This window comes from Aethalodelphis obliquidens, unplaced genomic scaffold (genome assembly GCF_003676395.1).
Source record: "Aethalodelphis obliquidens isolate GAN/ISIS:26980383/991018 unplaced genomic scaffold, ASM367639v1 scaffold15, whole genome shotgun sequence".
NCBI lineage: Eukaryota > Metazoa > Chordata > Mammalia > Artiodactyla > Delphinidae > Aethalodelphis > Aethalodelphis obliquidens.
Window position 1 is genome coordinate 2,315,956 of NW_020837959.1, and position 22,061 is coordinate 2,338,016.

A 22,061-nucleotide genomic window follows, 5' to 3' on the forward strand; every position below is an offset into this window, starting at 1 on the left:
GTCATGAGCTTCGTTGCACAAACAGGTGTTGGGGTTATGGACTATTTGTGTTTGGTTTATATTTGATGGTCGACATTTTGGAATCCAATTATGTAGCGAGATCTTGGTCTTCTCGCCATATGTATTTTAGGTGTGAGGTTCAGTGTTTAATGCCGGGCACCTACCTCTGATGTGCGAACCTCACAGAGGCATCACAGCTAAACCATATGAAATCGTGCATATGAAACGTTTGAAAATTACAAGACACTATACAATTTAAAGAATCTTTAAAACAGCCGCGCCCTCATCTCCCCGTGCTGGGCATCTTTCAGGCCCCGGCCTCAGCCTCTAGGCTCACCTCTTCCGCTGCAGCTGTTGCTACAGAAACCAGATATCCACAGGTGTAGCCTACCATCGGCTTCCCCTGGTTCTCTGATACCTCCACCTGGGGTGCTAGGAGCCCACTTAGCCCCGGACATGTGAGGCAGCCTGACCCTTGGGGGCAAGAGCTGGAGGCTGAAAATGTGCCTTTCCCACGCCTGGGAGGGACCATCTGAGTGTCCTTCTGTGGCCTCCCTCGGTGGGTCCCCGCAGGATTGAACCTGAGCCCTCCACGGTGGCAGCCCCCTTAGTGAGGTGCCCTGCTTCCTGGGTCGCTCTGCCCAGGTCTCATTCCACTGCCTGGAGTCACGTCCCCACTTAACCCTCCGGAGCAGAGTCCTCGTCCTGGGCGGCCGCTGCGGGTATGCAGGCCAGGCGGGTGCTGATCTCCTTCGAGTAACATTATCATGTGGAATTATTATTGTAACATTGTCACCTTAACTGTAGAAATTGTACTTAGAAAAAGTTTAATATGAGATTGAATTTTAAAGGGTAAAAATAAATTCTGTGAGTTGGGTGCCTGAAGGTCAGCCAGGTTCCAGAAAAAATGGACCCGGAAATGTGTCTTGGAGGCTATATCTTGGAAACACTGGGATTTTGTTGGGATGTTGTGCTGGGGCTGGTGAGTGACTGGTACCCATCTTGCTAATCCCCATGAGTGATGGTGCGGGTGTCTTCTGTAACCACTAACGCATTATAAACACACACACAGTTCCCTGGGAAACGAATGACACCAACACAGGCTTGTGTTCAATCTGCTGAAACTTGGGAAAAAACAGCTGCGTGGTGCTGAGCTGGGTGCAGGGCTCGCACTTGGGCCCGGATGCAGTGTTTTGGGGTTCGCGGCAAAGTCTGTGCTCTATGGACTCGAGAAAATTAGGCAGGCAATGACTCGGGGTATAAAAATGTTCAAAACGAACTTTTATTTGGGGGTCGTTACAGAGGATGGAGTAGTCAGAGGAATACAATTCTGCACGAAGTACGGGGGTAAATGTCCAGGGACGGCCTGGGGGCAGTGGAAGCATCACTTCCGACCCTACAAAGTTTGCTGCCACGCAGCCTGGCTGACAACAGACGGTGAGAAGGTCTTCGCTTCTATGTGAGTTTTGCCGAACCCAACGGTCTGTAAGGGGTGGTGGGAAGAGTGATAGCTGGTGTGCGGACATCAGTGGCTTTTAAAACATAAGGCACAGTCGGCCTTCCCGAGGGGACCAGGAGCCTTCGCGTTGCCGGCGTTTGGGAGAAGAGGGCGCCATCACCATGGGGGCTCGGAGAGCAGGGCTGCATCCACCCCCAGGAGCCCCCCGAGTGGGAGCAGCGGGGGTGAGCTCAGGAGCCCGCAGGCTGCACGGCCTCCTCTGTCTATACCTCCCCGTGGAGTTCAATAAGTGGGTTATCAGTGGCGGCTGGGACTGCAGTGACTACATAGATACACAGGAAGAAGTTAGCTACACTGAGCGTGGAACCATCTAGTACGGATGGCCTGAGAGGGAGGGTTCACGGTTTTCCATTTTGGGGGGGGTCAGGGTGTCCTACAGATGCTACAGATGTGGGGAGAGTGGGCAGCGCCTTGGATGCCACGGGGTTATTTGGTCGAAGTGCTGGTGCCGAATTCCTTTGGTAGCCCTTATTTTATTATTCTTTTGGTTTGTTTTTTAAAGAAAAAAAATGAAGTCAATTTTTGGGTCGGCATCTGAGGTAATAAGTTAAGGATAAGCACCAAAGTGGCCCCCCAGCTGCGTGTCCCCTGGAGAAGCGTGTCCGGCGGGGTGGCCCCGACATCACAGGTTCTTCATGCACACCTGGCAGCGGCTGATGTGCGTGCGAATGAGGCCGGCCTTGAGTGTGTCGGCCGAGGGTGAGCCCTGGAAGCTCTGCTCGGGGATGGTGGTGAGCCAGAAGCTGTACTTGTTGGCATAGTAGTGGCAGGTGCCTCGGGCGCCGTTGCATTCGATGAACGGCGTGGCTCGGAAGTCCTCCAGGCAGCTGCCGGGTGACACCAGCGACTGGCCGCCTCCTTCGTCGCCCGCGGCCGTGTGCTGTGCAGGGTAGGGGGACGGGGCGGAAGAGATGCCGACACGTTAACGTTTTCTTTTAAAGGAAAAATAAAACAGCAAGGTCCTGCTGTAGAGCACAGGGGGCTCTGTGCAATACCCTGGATAAACCATCAGGGGAAAGAATATGAAAGAGAATGTATGTGTGTGTATAACCGAGTCACTGTGCCGCACAGTGGAAATTAACACAGCACTGTAAGTCAACTACGCTTCAATAAAGTCAATTAAAAAAAATAAAATCAACATGTGGGTCAGAACCAGAGGGTCTGTTAAAATTAAGCACCAGGGAATTCCCTGGCCGTCCAGTGGTTAGGACTCTGAGCTCTCACTGCCGAAGGCCCAGGTTCAATTCCTGGTCAGGGAACTAAGATCCCGCAAGCCGTGCGGCAAAGCCAAAAAAAAACAAAACAAAAGAAAAAACAAAAAAATTAAGCACCAAAGTGCTTCCTGCTCTCCTCCTTTGCCAACGTTTATGAAGGGGGAGTACGGGTGCTTTGAATTTTATTATCTTTTTAAGAAAAGCTCTACTTGCTGATTTTTCTACAGTGAACACGTAATACTAGTGTGATTAGTTTTTTTTCAATCAGAGGGTTGTTAAATTAGCAATTGGTTGCTTGAGATGATTCTGCCTGGGAGACCTGGCCAAGGGTTGGGGGGATTTTCTTTGCCACTTTCAAGTTCTACTTTCTCTCGGTTTCATAAACATGTTTAGCTTTGACGAAGGGGCATGGCGGGGCCCCGGATCTCAAAGCTTCTCTCTAAAACGTGTCATCTGGCTCGGTCCAGCCAGCCCCGTGGTAAGTGTGGTGTCAGAACCCACGAATTTAGAACAGGAACACCTCAGCCACGGTGGGCAGGGCACAGTTTCACCTGTCCTGTGAGATATCTGGGCAGAAGCCCAGTTTAACCTTTTCTTCAAATGAAGCAGCAAAGAACAAAAACCTCTGAATAGTTTTCTGCGCACAGAATGCGGAAGCTTCCCAGGCAGAGCTGCTGTGTGTTGTTGACAGACAAGCAGGCGCGTCTTCATGGGGCATCTCAAGCCCCGCTTTGGCCCGAAAGAGCCGAGGCCCTGCTGGTCCCCCCACGCATATGCGCACACACACATGCGTGCAGACACACATGCACACACACACCCCTTTTCCAATGTGCTCGCCTCAGCGGACAAGCCTCTGGCTTTGGGACTCAAGCAGCTGATGTCTCTTAAGAGAATCACTCATTGGACACTCGGCCCGTGAGGACCTCATTTGAATCGAAAGGAAAAAGTAAACCGATGGCCGGCTGGAGACTTACAGTCGCCACCAGACCAGCTTCGAGAGGGATCACTGAGGTGAGGGGGGGGCTGACGTCTTTGCTGCTGTGGCAGCGATGGAGCAAAGCGCGTCTTGTGTGCAGACAAGACAGGGACCGTCCTCCAGACAGGCAGGGGGACACTAAGCCGTGTGCTGGCTCTCCGGCGTCTGTGCCAGCAGGGGCTTCCGTGTTCTTGGAAGGGAAGGTGGGCAGCCCATCAGTGCTGCCGTGGCTGTACAGCGGGGTGAGGGGACCATGGTCCTCTGTCACCCGCCTTGGGGGTGTCAAGGGCCAGGCTGGCAGGAGGCACTTACTGAGGATCATGTGGGCTTATCCCTTATCCCGTGACACAGCTCAAGAGGTAATTGCTGATAAAAGAAGGGCTGTCTGACCTTTCTGGATACAGTGTAATCACTCCCTTCACAAGGAAGAGGCTCGTTTTTCATTTTTGAATTTCTCGATGGGACCAGAGCTCTGTCCATCCACCAAAGCCCCCTGACATGATTAGCTCCTGAAAAGCAGGCGCTGCCTGTCCCAGCACCGAACTCAGTACCCTGTTGCTTTAAGTTCTTGCAGCAGCAATACCTTAAAAATGTTAAAAAGCAACACTTGTTTGTCTTCTCCTTCCTTTTCCAGAATCCAGGTTTTTTTCTGTTGTTTTGATAAGATTAGCAAACTTGGCATAATATATACATATATATATATATATATATACATATATATAAAATGTTATTAATATAATTTATGAAATATTTAACACGTTGGGCATCCGGTCAATATAGTGGAATTACGACAGTCATAATAAATATAAATTCAATACAAGACCCACCCTCCCCACTGGACTTTCCTTTCTCCCTCTGATGGTAAACAGGAAGATTGTAACAGATGCTATCATGACAGCCAAATTTATCCTAATTAAGGCTGTACAAAGGCCTGGTGGCAAATTCATGGGTCCCTTCTGGGTGGAGGCAGCTCCAGGCCTAACACGGCTCAGTGAGCAAAACGCAGGCTGTATTCCAGCTCTCACTCCTCCCCTGGGCCAGGTGCCCTTGTGCAGTGCACAACCTGAACAACTGCCCTGATGAGTCTTACAAAGGCCAGGATGTGGCTGGGGAGAGGAACTCCGTGTGCACCTGGGCCCGCGGGCTGAGAGACAGCAGGCAAGCACCACGTACCATGAGGAAGGAATATCCGATCCACAGGCTCCGCCATCCAGCCGGGCAGTGGGGGATGGAGACGTCCTGGCTGTGGACGGCAATGGCAACGGCCGGGGCCTCGCACACGGAGCAGCGGCTGATGTAGGGCCTGATGTCCTCCTCGGCCACAGGCATCATGGGCAGCGGGGCGGTGGTGGAGAGCCAGTAGGACTTGTCGTTGCGGCTGGCGTAGTAGCAGATGTCGCCAGGGTTGCAGTACAGGAAGGGCATCGTGCTGAACCGGGCCAGGCAGGAGCCCGCCAGCCCTGCGGTGCAGGGAGGGCCCGTCACGGCTGAGCATGCCGGGAAGATGCCCCTCCAGGCCCCCCGCGGGGGTCAGCCGTGTGCGGGGCGGGGAGGAGGGCGGGCTCGGGCTTTCCAATCCCTCAGGGGCTGACTCCACCGGCACTGTGCCCTTCCGAGGTTCCCGCACACCTCGGGACCAGGCTGGGTCAGAGGGAGGGGCGACTTGGCGAACAGCACCCCGGTGAGGCCCGTGTCGGGGGGTCTTAAAGCACCAGCCCCCAGCACCCACCGATGGCATCCCAGATGGAGGCCTGGCTCATGGCACCCAGGTGCCTCCCAGATGGACTCTGCTTACTGTGCCCCCCAAATAACTCCACCAACTTCATCTTAGGGCCAGCGTGAGTTATTTCTCCTTTCACACTGACTGCTTTCCAGCTGAGCCGGGCGTCTGCTCTGCCCTGAGGCCTGCCAGGCCCTGTGCTGGCCTTGCCCTGTCTCTGCTGTTTTAGGCCCTTACTCTTGTTTGCTATGTCTCACTTAAAAAAAAAAAAAACTTATCTAGACGGGAAGGGGCACAAGTCATCGGGTTCAGCCCAACAGATCTCCCACCACACACATGGCCCCCCTCCCTCCAAGCCCCCAGTTTTAGTATGTGTTGGCCGTGTTTTCTATGGGCTGCTAGGTCTTTTAAATTCCTTTTGGCAACCTGGCTTCCTTGGAAAGATACCAGCACACACGCCCCCATATCCACGCTGCGGGGTTCTGAGTGCCTCCCAGCCCCTCACGGCCCCGGCCTGACTGCTTATACACCGCGGAGCAAGAAGCAAGGATGATGGGGAACCGCCAGTGGCCTCCAGGGCACGGGGCAGCGAGAGGCTGGGCCGCGTGAGCCCGCGGACGCCGCTGAGGGCTACGAGGCAGAGTCTGCTTCCCGACCCCAGGTTGGGGGCATCTCGGTGCCTCCTGAGGACTCAGCGACCTCACTGTGGCCAGCGGGGCTGGCGAGCTTGGCAGGCGGTACCTACCCAGATCCTGGTTGTGGGCCTTCTCCTGGCCCTCGAAGTACAGCAGGCTGTATCCGCTCCAGAGCTTGTTCATGCCCACGGGGCACATGGGGTCCTGCTCCGTCTGGCTGTGCTTCACCAGGAGGTGTCCGATGCTGACGCTGCGGCCGGGCATGCCGGGCAGGCCGGGGCTCCCGGGGCGGCCTGGCTCCCCTGGGACCCGAGACAAAGAGGCCGCCTTGCAGCTGCCGTGTGGACCGTGGCCCACGTGCTGGCTGCGCGCGGCGACATTCACAGCCCTGCTCTGCCTTTCCCCAAGGGCCGGGGTCTCGGTGGCTCTGCCCTTTGGGACCAGGAGCCTCCTGGGGAGGCCCGCACCCCCTCCCCGTGCCCTAACGTGGGACCACAATGATGGCAGTGAACAAGGGGCAGGGACTCAGCCTCCCCCGTGAGCCGTCCCCCCAGGGCGCCCCGTTCTGAGCAGGAATGAGCATCAGGAAGTCCTGCCCCGTTCTGAGCAGGAATGAGGTCACGGAAGCACCGTGTCCAGCGCCGCCCACCTCCTCTACCCCAGGCGGCAGGCCCCCTGCTGATGCTTCGGGGAGCGGCCATTCCCAAGGCTGGAAGCCCACCTCCCCAGATGTCCACCCAGGGGCCCGATTCTGGCCCTGACGCTGCAGAACGGCTGATCTGCCCCCAACAGGACACCCCTTCAGACCTCTGGAATCAGCCGTCCTGGGTGCCCCTGCCTTTCCGAGGATGTGCCGTCCACCCTGCACTGTCTTGGCCCCCGGCCTGGCTGCGCCGCCCCCGCCCCGCCATGTGTGTCTCGGGTTGCATCCCCCGCATTTTACAGTCCTGGCCGTGGGTCGCCGTGTGCTTCCTGCGATCTGGGCGCTGACCGTGCAGCCCGCCTCTACTGTCAGCACGGTGCTCACACCACGGGCTCAAACCGAGCGCAGGTGGATTACACCAACTCTCAAGACTTTTTTTTTTTTTTGCATGAATTGCTATTATTTCTGGCCTATCCCATCCTGCACACGTGCAAATAATTTTAAGAAGTCGATGATATAAGACTTCACAGCGGCTCCTGTAATGTAATCGGTGACTTTCAGTTCATAGTTTCCGGCCTTCAAGAACTTTAGGAGTCTTGTCTCTCGAAATATGTCCGCTGCTTCCTTCTCTGAGGCACCTGCAGATGTCTCAGAGGAAGGAAGGAGGCCGGCCTGTCCTGGGGACTCTGTGCCAGGTGTTCTGCCAGGTGTGGGGGACACCGGGTGGGCGCAGGTATATGGGCCTTGCCCAGGACCCAGGCTGCAGCGGGGGCCCCAGGCTCTGGGCTAGGGGGTGCAGCCCCTCATCTCTGCTCACCTCGGGGCTCATCTGACCCCTCCCCGTACACCACAGTCCATTCAGCAGACTCACAGCGGGACCTGGAGGAAGCTCCCTGCCCTCTGCCCCCTCTGTCACCATCACTCACCTTCGTAGCCAACGGGCCCCTGCAGCCCCACGGGCCCCTGGTCTCCTCGGAACCCGGGAACAGCTGACACGCCGCCTCTTCCCTGGGGCCCTGCCTTCCCTGGAGTCCCGCGGAAACCTGCACAGCCACCGAGACACGCGTCAGTGCCCCGGGAAGAATGCGACGCTCCGTCACTGGTGCTCAGCCAGTGCCTTCCAGCAGGAGAACAGAAGTGAAAGCAAAGCAACAGGAAGCGAGGGGTGGCCCCGCAGCAGTGCTCCTACCTGGTTCTCCCGGGCGGCCCTGGGGTCCCATCTCCCCCTGAGGCCCCGGAGGGCCTCTCCTTCCCTGCGGACCCACTGGCCCCCGCTGGATGGCAACCCTCTGGGGGATTCCTGCAATCCCCGGGGCGCCCACAGCACCCGGGGCACCTGGAAAGGGAAAAGAAAGACCAGATGATGCGCGAGGACCACTTTGCTCTCTTGCTCTGGTCTCTATTCCATTTTTGACCCACTGAACCAATTCCGGAGCTTCCTTTGAGCCACCGCGCTCTCTAGAGATGGGGTGGGTGATAGCCCACCTGCAAGGCGCTCAGAGCCCTTCCAACAACCCGTCACCACCACGTCCCTGTGACAGAATGACCTCAGGGGCGCCCCCTCTGAGACTCACTTACCCGGGAGTCCTCGATCTCCTTTGGGTCCTTTGGGGCCTCGGTCTCCCACACTCCCGGTGGCGCCTGTGTTGCCCATGAATCCTTGCTCCCCTCTGGGCCCTTCCGGACAAGCAGGACGTTGAGGACACGTGAGGCTGGGCGGGGGCTCTGGCCATCTCTGACCAGTGCCGCCAGCCTCCCCGAGAGGAGCCCCCCACGGGCACCGACCCTTACCTTTTTCTCCCAGGAGCCCGAACACGCCAGGCCGGCCCTGGGGCCCGGAGTCCCCGACCCATCCTTTGGTCCCCGGGTTTCCGGGGGCTCCTGGACTCCCCTCATCTCCTTTGATTCCAGGAAGAGCCACGGGCCCAGGTGGCCCCTGGGGACCTCGATAACCTGTTGGCATCAGTCCCAAGAAAGGTAAGTGTACACAGCAGGAAGGCACAGTCACGGCCGGGAGGCCGGATGCAAGTCACCCATTCAGGGGACCGGCTTTGGCGAGTGTGTAACGCTGGGCAGCTTTGCTTTGTATTGTTGTAAAATACACGTAACATAAACGTTAACATTTTAACCATTTTTAAGTGTACAGTTCCGTGGCCTGAGGTGCATTCACGCTGCTGTGCAGCCGTCACCACCATCCTTCTCTGAACTTGTTCATCTTCCCAGCGGAAGCTCTGTCCCCACTGAACACCAACTGCCCCTCCCCCGGCTCCTGGCCCCCACTATCTGCTTTCTGTCTCTATGAATGTGGTCACTTAGGGAGCTCCTATCAGACGGTATGTGTCCTTTTCTGTCTGGCTTATTTCACTCAGCGTCATGCCCTCAAGGGGACAACGAAAGCGTTCTATCCCTCAAGCAATCAGGTCGTGGCCAGCTCCTGTCCCCAGAGATTCCAATGTATCCCAGTGTGAGCCCTGCTTACCTTCCAGGCCAAAAATCCCAGGCGCGCCTACGTCACCTGGTAACCCAGAGATGTTGGAAGGGGGGGTGATGCCTGGAAACCCCTGAAGTCCTGGGCTCCCAACCGGGCCTCGTTCCCCTTAGGAGGGAAATAGAAGTTGGTTAGTACCAGCACCCAGCGTTTCACCTTGTTTCCTCCCTGTGCCCTCACCTGTCCAGGAGCAGGGCCAACAAGGAGAAGCAGTGATGGAAGGCGCCCAGCGCAGGCTCTCAGGGCGGGTCTGGGGAGAGAGGGGCCGCACTGCCTGTCCCCACTCCCACCAGCCCCCTCTTGCTGCCTAGAGGGTCCCGTGGACCTGCCTCGGCTGGGATATTGTCCTCACCGGCATGCTACCTGCTCAAGGGACAGCTGATGGGGCTACCTGGCCCTACCCTGAGGGGAGGGCGTCACTGACAGGGCAGCCCTTTTGGCCCAGAGAGCACCCGTCGTGGGAAGGCTCAGGGTGCCCGGCGCTGGTATTTCAGGCCTCCCCGTGCCGTCGTTCAGGATCCTGGATCCCGACGATGTCCAGCGTCCCGGGCAGAGTCCGTCCTCACTGCCCACAGATTCTGTACTTGCCATCCTGCTTCCCCAACTGAGATTTACTGGTGACCCCCAGTCAATACCCGCAGCGCTCTTGGACACGCGGGAGGGAGAGAGTGAGTCCCAGCTCAGAGTGTCAGCAAGGATCCTCCTACTGTCTATTTCGTGCCACGTTTTCTGCACTTCTGTGCTTTTTGTGGGTGATTTCACTGTTTAGAGTGGCCCCCAAGTGTCACGCTGAAGTGCTGTCCAGTTTCAGGAAGGCTGGGATGTGCTTCACAAAGAAAACTGTGTTATACGCGCTTGCCTCAGGCCTCAGCTGCAGTGCTGGTGGTCCTGTGCGGGTGGCCTGAGGCTGGGTCCTCGGCCCTGGGTGGGCTGTGCAGGTGGCCTGAGCCTGGATCCTCACCCCTGGCTGGGCTGTGCAGGTGGCCTGAGCCTGGATCCTCACCCCTGGGTGGGCTGTGCTGGGTCCTCAGCCCTGGGTGGGCTGTGCTGGGTCCTCGGCCCTGGGTGGGCTGTGCAGGTGGCCTGAGCCTGGGTCCTCAGCCCTGGCTGGGCTGTGCTGGGTCCTCAGCCCTGGGTGGGCTGTGCGGGTGGCCTGAGCCTGGGTCCTCAGCCCTGGCTGGGCTGTGCTGGGTCCTCAGCCCTGGCTGGGCTGTGCGGGTGGCCTGAGCCTGGGTCCTCAGCCCTGGGTGGGCTGTGTGAACCGCACGCCGCCCCCCAGGACTCACAAAGGCCCCAGCTGGCCGGCCTTCCTCCTCCTCCTGCCTTCAGATCAGTGCTGTGGGGCTGGGATATCAGGGAATTCTGGACTTTGCACTTAATGAAAGGGGAGAGGAAGGTGACAGACCCTGGAGAATCAGATGATGCGGTCCGTGGGCCTTGAGATACCCGCCCCCCATAGGAGATCAGGGTCTCCGGCCTCCTCAGGGCCTGGCTTCTCCTTTGGGTGTCGATGGGTCTAGCTTCGGGGGTAATTCTGCCCAGAGCACGGGCGCTCAGGCCCTGGTCTCGGAAGCCCAGGGGTGACGGGCCCGTCTGGTCCAGCACCCCTGCCAGCTGCCCAGACGGCGCCCGTGGACAGCATGCTGGGCTGAGCTGGGGGTGGGTGCGGGCCCCGGCCGTCAGGAGACAGGTGCTGGGCCGAAAGCACCTGCTGGGGCGCTTCCCTCTCAGTTTTGGTCGAGCCTGGTTTGCTGGTGGATGGGCAGGGGGTGGGGCTGGGGCTCGTGCTTAGCAGCTGAGACCACCTGGCTGCTCCCACCACGGCCCAGGCCTGGCGCGCAGGCACAGCTCAGGGGCTGTGGTGCGTTCATCCACTCATCTATCCAACACTCCCGTGCGCGTGTCACAGCCAGGGCCCTGTGCCGGGTGGGGGCACCGAGGGGATGGAGTGTGATCTTATCTGTCCTACAAGGGAGTGTGGTCAATAGCTAACCCCAGCGGAGTACGATTATGACGGAGTATAAACGATGGAACGCTAGTGGGAGGTTTGCCACAAGAAATTCTCCCTAGAGGAGCCGGCACCTGCCCTGCCCCCGGCCTCTCATCTCTCAGACTCACGGACACTGTGGTTCTGGGGGTGCAGATGGTGATACTGGGGTGTTGGCCTCACCTGGGACTCCACGCTCCCCTTTCCGTCCCGGGGGTCCTGCGGGGCCTGGAAGGGTGTTGGCCTCTCCTGGGTCACCCCTGGCCCCGGCAGGACCTGGTAAGCCGGCGTCCCCGTGGATGTCCGCACCTGTGGCCGGGTTGACAAGCAGATGTCAGTGTCTTTGACCGGGCAGAGTCCATTTGCATGAGTGGAGGGATAGTAACGCTCTCAGTCAGACCCAGAAACAGAGAACCCAATGGCAGCTGTGGAGACGTCAGCTTCTGAGGTGGCCTTGGTGCCCCAGACCCTGCCACTTGGAAGGAATCCTGGGGATCGTAACTGAACCCCTTTGCTTTATAGGGGAGACCACCGAGGACCCCCGGAAAAATCCCAGATTCCAGGACGCAGATGGTCCTGCAGCTGAGACCTGCCGAGGGCCCCGGGCTCCTGGTGCTAAGCCTGAGTTAGGCTGAAAAGGGAAATGCTATTGAAAACCTTCCCTGTTCCCACATCAGGGGCTCAAAGTCGTTGGTGTCAGTGACATAACTTGACCATCTAAACTCGAATTGAAATGTTAATTGAAGCATGAGTGTGTGAATTTACATATGATTCCACACATCCAAATTTACCTGTAGACAGATGAACGTTTGATTACGTAAAACATCTATAAAGAGAATATTCTAAAAGCAGTGGTGGAACTATGGGTATTTTTTTTGTTTTGCTTAAGTGTATTTTTTTAAGCTTTTGTCTACTCAGCATGAACTTTTATAATCTGAAAACAATTGTCCTTAAAAAACATATATTAATCATATGCCCTACAAATATTATTAGTCCAATTTAATACATTTTAAAAATTAAATGCAAAGACAGGGCATTAAGATTTAAGATGAAAGGAACTAAATTTAAAATAAAGAAATTTCAGGGAAGCCACTGAGAGTTTTGCACATGTGATGGCATCTTCCCAGAGGGGGACAAGGGTAAAAAGGAAGCTTTCTGCACAAAGGGGATCTCATCCCCCTTGAGGAATCGATGGACACGCAGATGGCATTGAGATCCCAGAAGGGGCTAATCACGCAGACCTCATTCTGTCACTGGCTTTTGGCAAGGACAGGCTTTGTATCTCCTTCAGGAAAAAAGGGTCACGATAACTTCCAAGAGCAGCTTCTCACAATTTCTTAAAGGTCTCACTTTCTTCTCCTTACGGAACACCCCGCCCCGCCAAAACCCCCATACGCCACTGCTGTGAAGGGAACTGTCTTTTCTAAACCCATCTGTCAAAGCCCTAACCCGCCATGTGATGGGGTCTGGAGGGGGCCCTTTGGGAGGCGTTTGGGGTGAAAGGGCCCCTGATAGGATTGGCGTCCTTATAAGAAGAGATACCAGAGAGCTCGCTCTCCTTCTCCACCGCGTGCGGACACAGCGAGAAGCCGGGAAGAGGGTCCTCACCCGGACTCTGCCGCAACGGCACCCACCCCAAGCTTCCCGCCTCCAGACCCGGGAGGAGTAACTAACTCCCTGTTGGTTGGGCTCCCCGCCCCCCCCCCCCCCCCCCCCGTCTGCAGCGTTTTGGGGGAGGAGCCAGACGGGACTGAGTCCCCGTGGCCTCAGGGACGGAGCCCGCCCTGCTCCCTGAGCTCCCCAACCCCCGTCCAAGTCCCTGATGGCCCACCCGGTCCTTTGCCCCACTGCCATCTGGTACCTGGGGATCCTGGGAAGCCTTTGGTGCCCGGCAAGCCGTGTAATCCGCCGATGCCGCGGAGGCCGGGCAGACCTGTGGAGGACCCTCGTGGTTATTCCATGGCGGAGCAGAGGGAGACCCTTAACATAACCAGATGCTTTTTTCTGCTGTGATACGGTCACCCATCCAGTGTGTTCGAAAGCTGGGCAAACCGGAAGTACAGCAAATACTGTGACATGTACATCAGTCACTTCTGTGTCACCCAGGAGAACCATTAACCTAAAAATTGTTTTCATGGAAACTTTTTACAGACTCGTTACAGCCAGAAGGGGACTGGGCAGTGCTGTGTGTTTCTTTTCCTGATCCGTGAGTCACCGTACGTATAAAAACGGTGCTTGGAACCAACAGCCTGGTATCATTTCCATCCCTTCTGGATTTCCGAGGACCAGCCTAAAGTGGGACTTGGGAAGCAGGCGACAGCTCTTCCTGTGATGCGGGCAGTGAATGTGGAGTCGGGGTGCGCCCCCCTGAACTCTGGACACGAGAGTGTCCAAGGGCCTGTCCCCTGACCTAGGCCTGTCAAGGCCGGGCCGAGTAACTCCCCAAGCCCCCCAAGGGCTGCACCAGACCTCGCTCAGTGGGGACCCTTGCATCTGTGCCTCTGCACCGCCCAGATGCTGACTGAGAGTCACCCTGAGGTCTCCCGGCAGGTTTCTGTTCATCGTTCTGGGGAGTAAACGCCTCTTTGCAGGTTGCCATTGCTTCATGTCTGCAGAGAGGGGAGGGGTCTTACCTGGTAGGCCTGGGCTCCCCGGCCAGCCGTAGTCTCCTTTGGTGCCGGGCACTCCTGCCCGTCCCGGCTCTCCCTGAGGCCCCTGCAGCCCTGTCAGTCCTGGAAAGCCTGGGGGACAGACACATCCTTCAGGGGGACACAGGAACGCTGAGGCCTCGTGGCCTCCAGCTCGGGTCCTGCCTCGGGGAGGGACTTTGCGGGAAAGAACCAGCTTCCCTTCCACGTGGCCTTGGACCCCGCATTCAAGTTCAGCAAGGTTAGCGCAGCCTGGCCAAACAGAACAGCTTGTGTATTCGTAATCTCATTCCATCGTGCACATAGAAGCCTGGGGAGAACCCAGAGACCCCTTGAGGATCAGCCCGTCTGTGTTCACAGATCCCGGGCAACAGCGAGCAAAACGACAGCAAGAAAAAAGCACAAAACGAATTCACTTGTGTAACGCGGGATCCCCCGTGAATTCTGCAATTGAAACGCACGAAAGGCAGCCGTCACAGGAACTGTCTAAACATGTACAGAGAGACAGACGGTGGCCGCATAGACACGGCCGTCGGCCCCGTGCCTCCGCCACAGCTGGGCTGGGCTGGACCTAGGGAGGGACAGGTGGGAGGGAGCTGCCTCGCCTGCGACCGTGGGGGAAAGCAGACGGGCAGAACTGGCCGCCCTTGTTTTGGGCCCGGCCGCACTCGGCCTCGCTGGCCACCGCACCGTCCAGCCGGGCCCAGGGAGGGCAGGCTGGGGGAAGGTGGTGTGGCCTGGGATTTTACCTGTTTGCCCTTTAAGTCCAGGAGGGCCCTGGACTCCTGCCAGGCCGGTGATCCCAGGGAAGCCGACATCACCCTCTGATCCTTTCTCTCCGAAGAATCCCTTTAGACCTGTAACCACAGCCGTCGTGTCACTGGGGCTTAAGGCTCGTCGGGTTCAAGGGGGCACCAGGTAAAGGATGCTGCCTTCGCACTGGTGCTTCCAATTGGGGGTGGGGGTGGGGGTGGAAATCTAGACGGCGCCTTCCTCAACTAAATTTCTACCTAATTCCCTGCTCTGAGCCTGTGGTCCGCAGCCTCCAGGCTGGCACCCAGCGGTCTGCGTCCTGGCATTCGCACCCTTGTGAGCTCCACCCACACCGAGTAGGGCTGAACTGCGTGAACACCAGGACACCGTGGACGTGCCACTGTGCCACCTCGAGCCCAGCTCCTACAGATCATCCCTGCTTTCACTCTGTCCCCGCTCTGGAGGAAGCCAGCTGCCACGTCGTGGGGACACTCAAGCTCGCGGGGAGGAATTGAGGCCGCCCGCCGAGAGCCGCCTTGGACGTGGATGGTCCGGCCCAGTCTAGCCTTCAGATGAGGCAGCCCACCCGACCTCATGACCAGAATCTCAGGAGAACCACCCTGTTTCCGAATTCCTGGCCTCAGGAACTGTCAGCTAACAGCAGCGGTGGGTGCTCTAAGCCGCCACATTCTGGGCGTCTTGTTAAGCGGCAACAGACCCCTCACCTGAGCCCTTATCTGAGTGGTTTCTAAGCGGTGCTGTGCCCGGGAATCCGGGGGTTAGTCAAAACGTGAGATGTCTGAGCCCCTCAGGTCTGTGTCAGGCCCGGAATCTGCCTTTTAGACGAGCCCCTCAGGTGCTTCCCTGCTCATTGGTGGACTTAGAGAAGCGCGGCCTTCCCGTCAGTGACACTGTTCTGTGCCACAGGTTTTGGTGTTTCTGGGACGCTGGAAGATTCTGGAAACTTCAGACCACCCCGATTCTACACAGTCACTTTCGCCAGTGTCTCCTGAAATCTCTGAGGCTCTTCTCAGAACAACTACTGTCGACGTGCTTGTGGTCTTGAAGAAAACCACCTAAGACGTTCTGCTTGTTTTCTGTGGATTATTTTAGTGTTTTAAAATCTGCTCCAAACCCCTATTTACCTATTTCTTCCATAAACGGTCTCCACCACCTCCACCTGGACCCAGAGTCCAGTGCAGCCTGTCTCTCATCCTCCGAGGAGGGACCAGGCCAGAGCCCCCAGTCCCCGGGGCCCTCCCACTGGCAGGCCACCTGCCCGGGGCCCCTGGGCCCCTCCCGCCCACGCTGCAGGGGCAAGCGCTGTGGCCGAGCCCACTTCTTACACTGCACTTGTCTTCGGGCGAACGGAACACCCCCGAGGACGCTGACAACTGACACCGCCCCTCTGCGCCTAGGATACAGTCCCCTGGGGACGGACACAGTGGGAGGCTCCACTTCCTGGGCTTCAGTTTAACTAAAAGCTGAACGTTCAAGGGGGAGCAACCATATTTCCTGGGCTGGGGCGGCCTTGTGTCTGGGAATAAAGCCGTCGGGAGACCAAACTGTAGATCTACAGGGAGCCCAGAGGAGTTCATAGGTGAGGTTACCTGTTCCTAAGTGACGGCCCTCCACTCTCAAGCTAGACCGAATGCCCCTTTCCATTCTAGCTCTTTCTCTCAGTAAAGCTCAGCGCCCTCCCTGTTGGCCGAACACACGGACAGACTCTTTCCCCCAACCCGAGCCATCCCTAGGCAGACCTGTGGGGTCCCCCAAGCTAAAGTCCCAGGAAGGAGGCAGCTATTCCAAGTCCCATGGGATATGACACAAGCAGGAATTTTGACCTTGAACTTCAGTGATGCTCAGAGAAGGGGGCGTGAGCTGCCATGCCACGTGACACCTCCTGACGTACACAGGGCTGGGGGGCCGCCCCTTGTCTTACACAGCAGAGAGGTCTGACTTCCACTCCCCTTTCACAGTTTGCAAGGGCTCTGGTCACTGTGTCACTTGCTTCGCGCCCTAGGATGTGTCCCAACAGAACAGGCACGTGTGGTACATTTTAGAGGCTGCAGCTCCTCCCACCCACTGAATGTTGATTCTCTCCATCTTCCCTCTCAGGGAGAGAAAGGTTTCCTGACGTCGTCTTCAGGCTCAATTTAATTACAAATTCCAGTCTTCCTTACATGTCGGACTTAAGGGCCTCAAACCATCCCTACATCGTGACCGTGGGCTCACTAAGTAATGCTACGGTCGGCAAGCATGAGTGACGACAGACCAGGGGGCAAGGCTGCGGAAGATGAAGGGGTGGAGAATCGCTCGGGTACCTGGTGCTCCAGCGGTGCCTCCTTCCCCCTTCAGGCCTGGACTTCCTGGAAGGTCTATAGTGTTTCCAATATCACCTGTTAGGTGCAAAAAAGATGGCTGAAGTCAGGTCTTCCTGTGGTTAGTTTAGCAACTTCTATGACGCTACCTTCCTAATAAGAATAATTTGCTTCAAAGTAACTAACAGCACCCACAGGCCTGACGTCCCCACACTGCCCGGGATGCCCTGGATCGGGGATGCCCTGTTTTCACCTTCCCACCAACACTCACCAAAGTCACCGATGGGGCCGATCTCGCCGTGAAGGCCTACTCTCCCCGGAGCTCCCTTGTCGCCCTGGAGCAAAGCCAAACATGAAACCATCTTACATGGCCGTTCGTGAAGTTTGTAATTTTTTTATAAAAACTTTTTGTTTTATATTGGAGTATAGCCAATGAACAATGCTGTGACAGGGGTTTCCCCAGTGGCGCAGTGGTTAAGAATGCAGGGGACACGGGTTCGATCCCTGGTCTCGGAAGATCCCGCATGCCACAGAGCAACTAAGCCCGTGCGCCACAACTACTGAGCCCGCGTGCTACAACTACTGAGCCCACGTGCCACAACTACTGAGCCCACGTGCCACAACTACTGAGCCTGTGTGCCTAGAGCCCGTGCTCCTCAACAAGAGAAGCCACCGCAATGAAAAGCCCACGCACTGCAATGAAGAGTAGCCCCCGCTCACCGCAACTAGAGAAAGCCTGCGCGCAGCAACGAAGACCCAATGCAGCCAAAAATAAACAAACAAATAAATAAATTTATTAAAAAACCCTGATGCTGTGACAGATTCAGGTGCACAGCGAAGTGACTCAGCCATACGTGTACATGTATCCTTTCTCCCCCAAACTCCCCTCCCATCCAGGCTGCCACATAACGTTGAGCAGAGTTCCCTGTGCTATACAGTAGGTCCTTGCTGGTTATCCATTTTAAATATAGCAGTGTGGACATGTCAATCCCAAACTCCCTGACTATCCCTCCCCCCAACCCCTCCCCCCGGGAACCATAAGTCCGTTCTCTAAGTCTGTGAGTCTGCTTCTGTTTTGTAAGTAAGTTCATCATTTCTTTTTAGATTCCGCATATAATGGATATCATACGATATTTCTCTTTCTCTGTCTGACTTGGTGAAGTTTGCAATTTTGAAGGGTCAGCGTATCCAGCTGTTCTGCTAAAACCAACTCTCAAGGTTTGCGATGTCATCATTTTGTAAAAAAGTCCTGCAGTTTTTCAGTGCGGAAGCTGGTTCGCACACCTGTTCTTATTAAACTGTAAAGCAGTAATGACGGCAGTTTCATTGAAATAAATAACATCAATGACACAGACCGTGGTCGTGACAGTGGTAGTAATAATCATGGCTGACTATGCCCTACCCTCTGCCAGGCTTACCCGGGCAAACGTGTTGGGTACCATCTCAAGAGCCCGTTCAAGCCTCATGGCAGCCTGTGAGGTGGGTACTGTTACTGCCCGTTAGAGAGACGAGGACGTTGAGGCACAGAGAGGTTCAGTGACTTGCCCAGGGTCGTTCAGCCCGTAAGTGGCAGAACTGAGTCTTGTCCCCCAGGGACCGTGGACCGCAGTGCTCGGCCAGCAGGCCACGGGGAGAGGAACTCACAGAAGATGCCCACTTACCCTACTGCCTGTGAAGCCCGGAAACCCTGAGATTCCGGGGGAGCCGGGCACGCCGGGGAATCCTGGTGACCCGGGCACGCCGGGGAATCCGGTATCTCCTTTGACTCCTTTGACGTAGCCTGGTTTCCCCGGCAGCCCAGGGACTCCTGACAGCCCGGGGATCCCTGGCATTCCGGGAAGGCCTGCAGGGAGACTGAGTGTGAAGTTCTGGGGGGACCCTGCTCCACCCCCCCGGGCCCCCGAGAACCACCCGCCAGCCCCTGGCGCGGACGTCAGGGTGTCAGGAGGGCTGCAGCACAGGAGGTGGCCTGGGCGCTGGGGCGTCTCTGCTACTCTCGCACACTGCGAGGGGCTGGGGTAGGCAGGAGACCCCAGGCCACCGGCTCTGAGGTCAGGCGGGGCCTCACCTTTCAAGCCCAGGTATCCTTTCAGTCCCATGGGGCCTTCATCTCCTTTCTCTCCTTTGATGTCTTTCATTCCTGGCAGGATGATGGGAGGTGGTCCGGGGGGGCCGGGGTCCCCTCGGCTGCCTAGAAGGAAACAGAATGCAGTCATTCCTTTGACCTGTGGGTGGCACAGCTCCCCCAAGGCTGCGAGCTGGGAGCCCAGGTGATGGGAACACCCGTCTTCCTCCACCCTTCTCTCCTCGAGGGAGGGGGGCACAGAATGCCTTGGCCGGAGGGACCACTACTGACTTCAGAACATGTTCATCACCCCAAAGAACCTGTGCCCATCAGCGGTCACCCCCTCTGTCTCCCCTTCCCCAGCAATAGGAACCACTAACCCACTTTCTGTCTCTGCAGACAGGTCTGTTCTGGACATTTCACACACACGGAAGCAGACAGCATGGGGCACAATGTTTTCAAGTTTCATCCATGTCGTAGCATGTGTCAGAGCCTAATTCTTTTTCATTGCTGCCTAGTACTCCTTTACATGGCTATGCCCCATCTTGTTTATCCGTGATGGATATCTGGGTTGTTTCTATTCGGGCTATAATGAACCATGCTGCTACGAAATCTGTGTGTGAGTTTCTGTGTGGATGTCAGTTTTCAGTTCTCCTGGGCGCACACCCAGGAGTGGATTTTTCGGGTCATTCTGTGCTTTTCTTTCTAAGAAACCGCCAACGTTTTCCACCCTGGCTGCATCACTCGATGTTCCCTCCAGCAGGGCCTGAGGGCCCCATGTCTCTACATCCCCATCAACGTTTGTTATTACTAGTTCAGTTGTTCTAGAGACCATGGCGATACTTTGAGAATAAGGGTGTCTGAACAAATGTCATGAAAAAATGTGGGTCGTTGGGAACACCCTTCCTGAATCTCCCACCTGGGGTCTTGGGTTGCCCACCCAGGCCAGGGCTTGGACCAGGCTCGCTTCTGGGGGTCGCCGTCTCTTTGCACGGGGTGTAGCCATCGACCTGGACTACCGTGTCCCTCTGTTGCCAAAGGTGCTCTGTCCTTCAGACTTCACCTTCCGCTTCTCCCCTGGCCTCACTTCCTCGTGTGCCCCACGGAATACTCATGGTGGGATAGGTTTCTCAGGATGTTTTTGGTTCTTAATGCTGCGTCATTTCCGTTCTCAAGTTCCCTTCGGTGAGCGTCACTCCCTCCTTATACACGGCCAGCGTGTTGAAGCAAGGAGGAAGCCCTCCAGTTCCTGAGTTAGCTTCTCTTTTAATAGTGTCTAGTGTTTGGGTTGCCGGAACATTGTTCTAGGCAGTGTCAGGCCGCCGTGAAAGTGAGTCTCAACCTGGCCGAGAGGTGACGTACCTTTCACACCGGGCTCGCCAGCCAGGCCCTTCAGCCCGGGGACTCCAAAAAATCCAGTCTCTCCTTTGTTTCCCGGAAGCCCGGATCTCCCCTTGAGCCCGAGCAAGCCTTGGAAGCCGTCCATCCCGGGAGAACCCTTAACTCCTGCAGAGGGAATGAGAAAAGCGCTGGGTTAGGCGGGGCTAATTGCCACGGTGACAGCCCCACTTGCGATGTGTGTGAGGAGATGCTAAGATTCTTAACGTCGGTAGGATTTTCGGGACAGCACTTGCTAAGGGACTGGTCTGCTGCCTGAGGGGCAGAGTCAGCCTGTCTGCCACCGGGGACAAGACGTAAGGCCAATGCAGGCGGACAGACGGGGGAAACTGGAAGTCACGGGGTCCGTGGTCTTTCCACCAGTTGGAAAGGGGCCCTGGGACTTGGTGTGATGTTGACACTGTGCCCAGCGTGGAAACCTGGCAAAGGGCCCTGGAGAAGGCAGCACGGTGTCTCCAGCTGCAGTCAAGGGCCAGAGAGCCCCACCTGCGGGGGGACTAGGCTCCCCCGCGAGCAGGGAACCCTACGCTGGGGACCAAGCATTTCCCTTTGTTTCAGTTTCCGTTCACCACCTGGCCTCCGGATCTGAATCCCGACTCCTGTGGGCCTGTCCACAGACCAGCCCCCTGGCAGAGAGCAAGTCCCGCTCTTCAGACAGTCCCTCTCTCGTGGGAAGTTAATAAACTGGCATTTGGGGGCACAGCGGTCACAGCCAGCCTGGGCAGCATCGCCTGGTCCCCAGGGCCCGACGCAGCCTGGGGCTGCGAGGCTGCGCCCTCCCGCAGAGCTGTCCCCCCCGCGCCCCACAGTCTAGGTCCCTGGTCGTGTTCTGCAGTCACCTTTGGGGCCCGGGGCACCAGGCATCCCGGCCACTCCTTTGAATCCAGGGCTTCCGGGATGACCTCTCTCACCCTGCCAGCCAGGGTCACCTCTATCCCCGGAGACGCCCTTCATGCCCACGGGGCCAGGGACGCCTGTGTCACCTGGCTCCCCTCTGTCTCCAGGCAGACCTGTCAGGAAGGGGAAGGAAGATAAAACAAGATGAACACACCGCACAGAGAAAACACCTCTACGGTACTTCTGAGAATCGATAACAATAACTTCTGGCAAGAAAAACGTCTTGGAAGGACAATGGGAAAGTGTAACCACAGAGGGGCGTGTGAAGGTGTGGCTTGAGCGTGCAGCATGCCGCAGGCTGGCCTTTCTAAAGAGGTCCTTCTCCGGCAGCCGGCGGCCAGCCCGCGGGACACGAGTCACATGAGACTTTCTCCGCTCGGGCGCAAAGCCACGGAGCTGGAACGGCTGGAGTTACTCGTGGCTGGCGGCCCTCCTGACACCGCTGGGGTTAGGTTCTAGGGGTGGTCCTGCAACACCTGCCGTCCTCATCTCGTTAGGGTGTCAGCAGCTGCCGGCCTGCCCTTCCCCAGCCTCCCTGACAAAGCTCAGCCCCTCTGTTAAAACCCCCCAACGGCTCCCTCACCCTTAGCTGGCATTCAACGCCTTCTGAACGCCGGCCCCATGTCCCTGTCTAGGCTCCCACCCCCTCCTCAGATGATGCGCTCTCCCCCGGCCGGTCTCCTGGGGCTGTCCCTCCTAGGAAGGGCCCGTCCTCCACGCCCGGCCCCTCCCGTCCCCTCCTCCCAAGGCTGTTCTAGCCCACCAGCTCCCCTGCGGTCTCAAACGCGGGGCCCCGC

The 22,061-nt window shown here is 57.1% G+C and overlaps 1 protein-coding gene across 1 annotated transcript in view; it reads right to left on the reverse strand.

The window, feature by feature from the left end:
- Positions 1–1,252: 1,252 nt before the first annotated feature.
- The window catches only part of COL4A2 (collagen type IV alpha 2 chain), a 178,500-nt gene continuing 157,691 nt past the window's right edge, over positions 1,253–22,061 (reverse strand). The window contains exons 31-48 of the mRNA XM_027115841.1: positions 21,207–21,377; positions 20,332–20,475; positions 18,973–19,095; positions 18,566–18,747; positions 17,176–17,239; positions 16,908–16,982; positions 14,580–14,687; positions 13,816–13,923; positions 13,044–13,115; positions 11,366–11,491; positions 9,187–9,303; positions 8,499–8,660; positions 8,286–8,384; positions 7,897–8,043; positions 7,634–7,750; positions 6,175–6,366; positions 4,883–5,169; positions 1,253–2,399 (exon numbers count right to left, since the gene is read on the reverse strand). Of these exons, the coding sequence (XP_026971642.1) occupies positions 2,142–2,399; positions 4,883–5,169; positions 6,175–6,366; positions 7,634–7,750; positions 7,897–8,043; positions 8,286–8,384; positions 8,499–8,660; positions 9,187–9,303; positions 11,366–11,491; positions 13,044–13,115; positions 13,816–13,923; positions 14,580–14,687; positions 16,908–16,982; positions 17,176–17,239; positions 18,566–18,747; positions 18,973–19,095; positions 20,332–20,475; positions 21,207–21,377 (2,552 nt within the window). The 3' untranslated portion in view covers positions 1,253–2,141. The remainder of the gene's footprint in view (positions 2,400–4,882; positions 5,170–6,174; positions 6,367–7,633; positions 7,751–7,896; positions 8,044–8,285; positions 8,385–8,498; positions 8,661–9,186; positions 9,304–11,365; positions 11,492–13,043; positions 13,116–13,815; positions 13,924–14,579; positions 14,688–16,907; positions 16,983–17,175; positions 17,240–18,565; positions 18,748–18,972; positions 19,096–20,331; positions 20,476–21,206; positions 21,378–22,061) is intronic.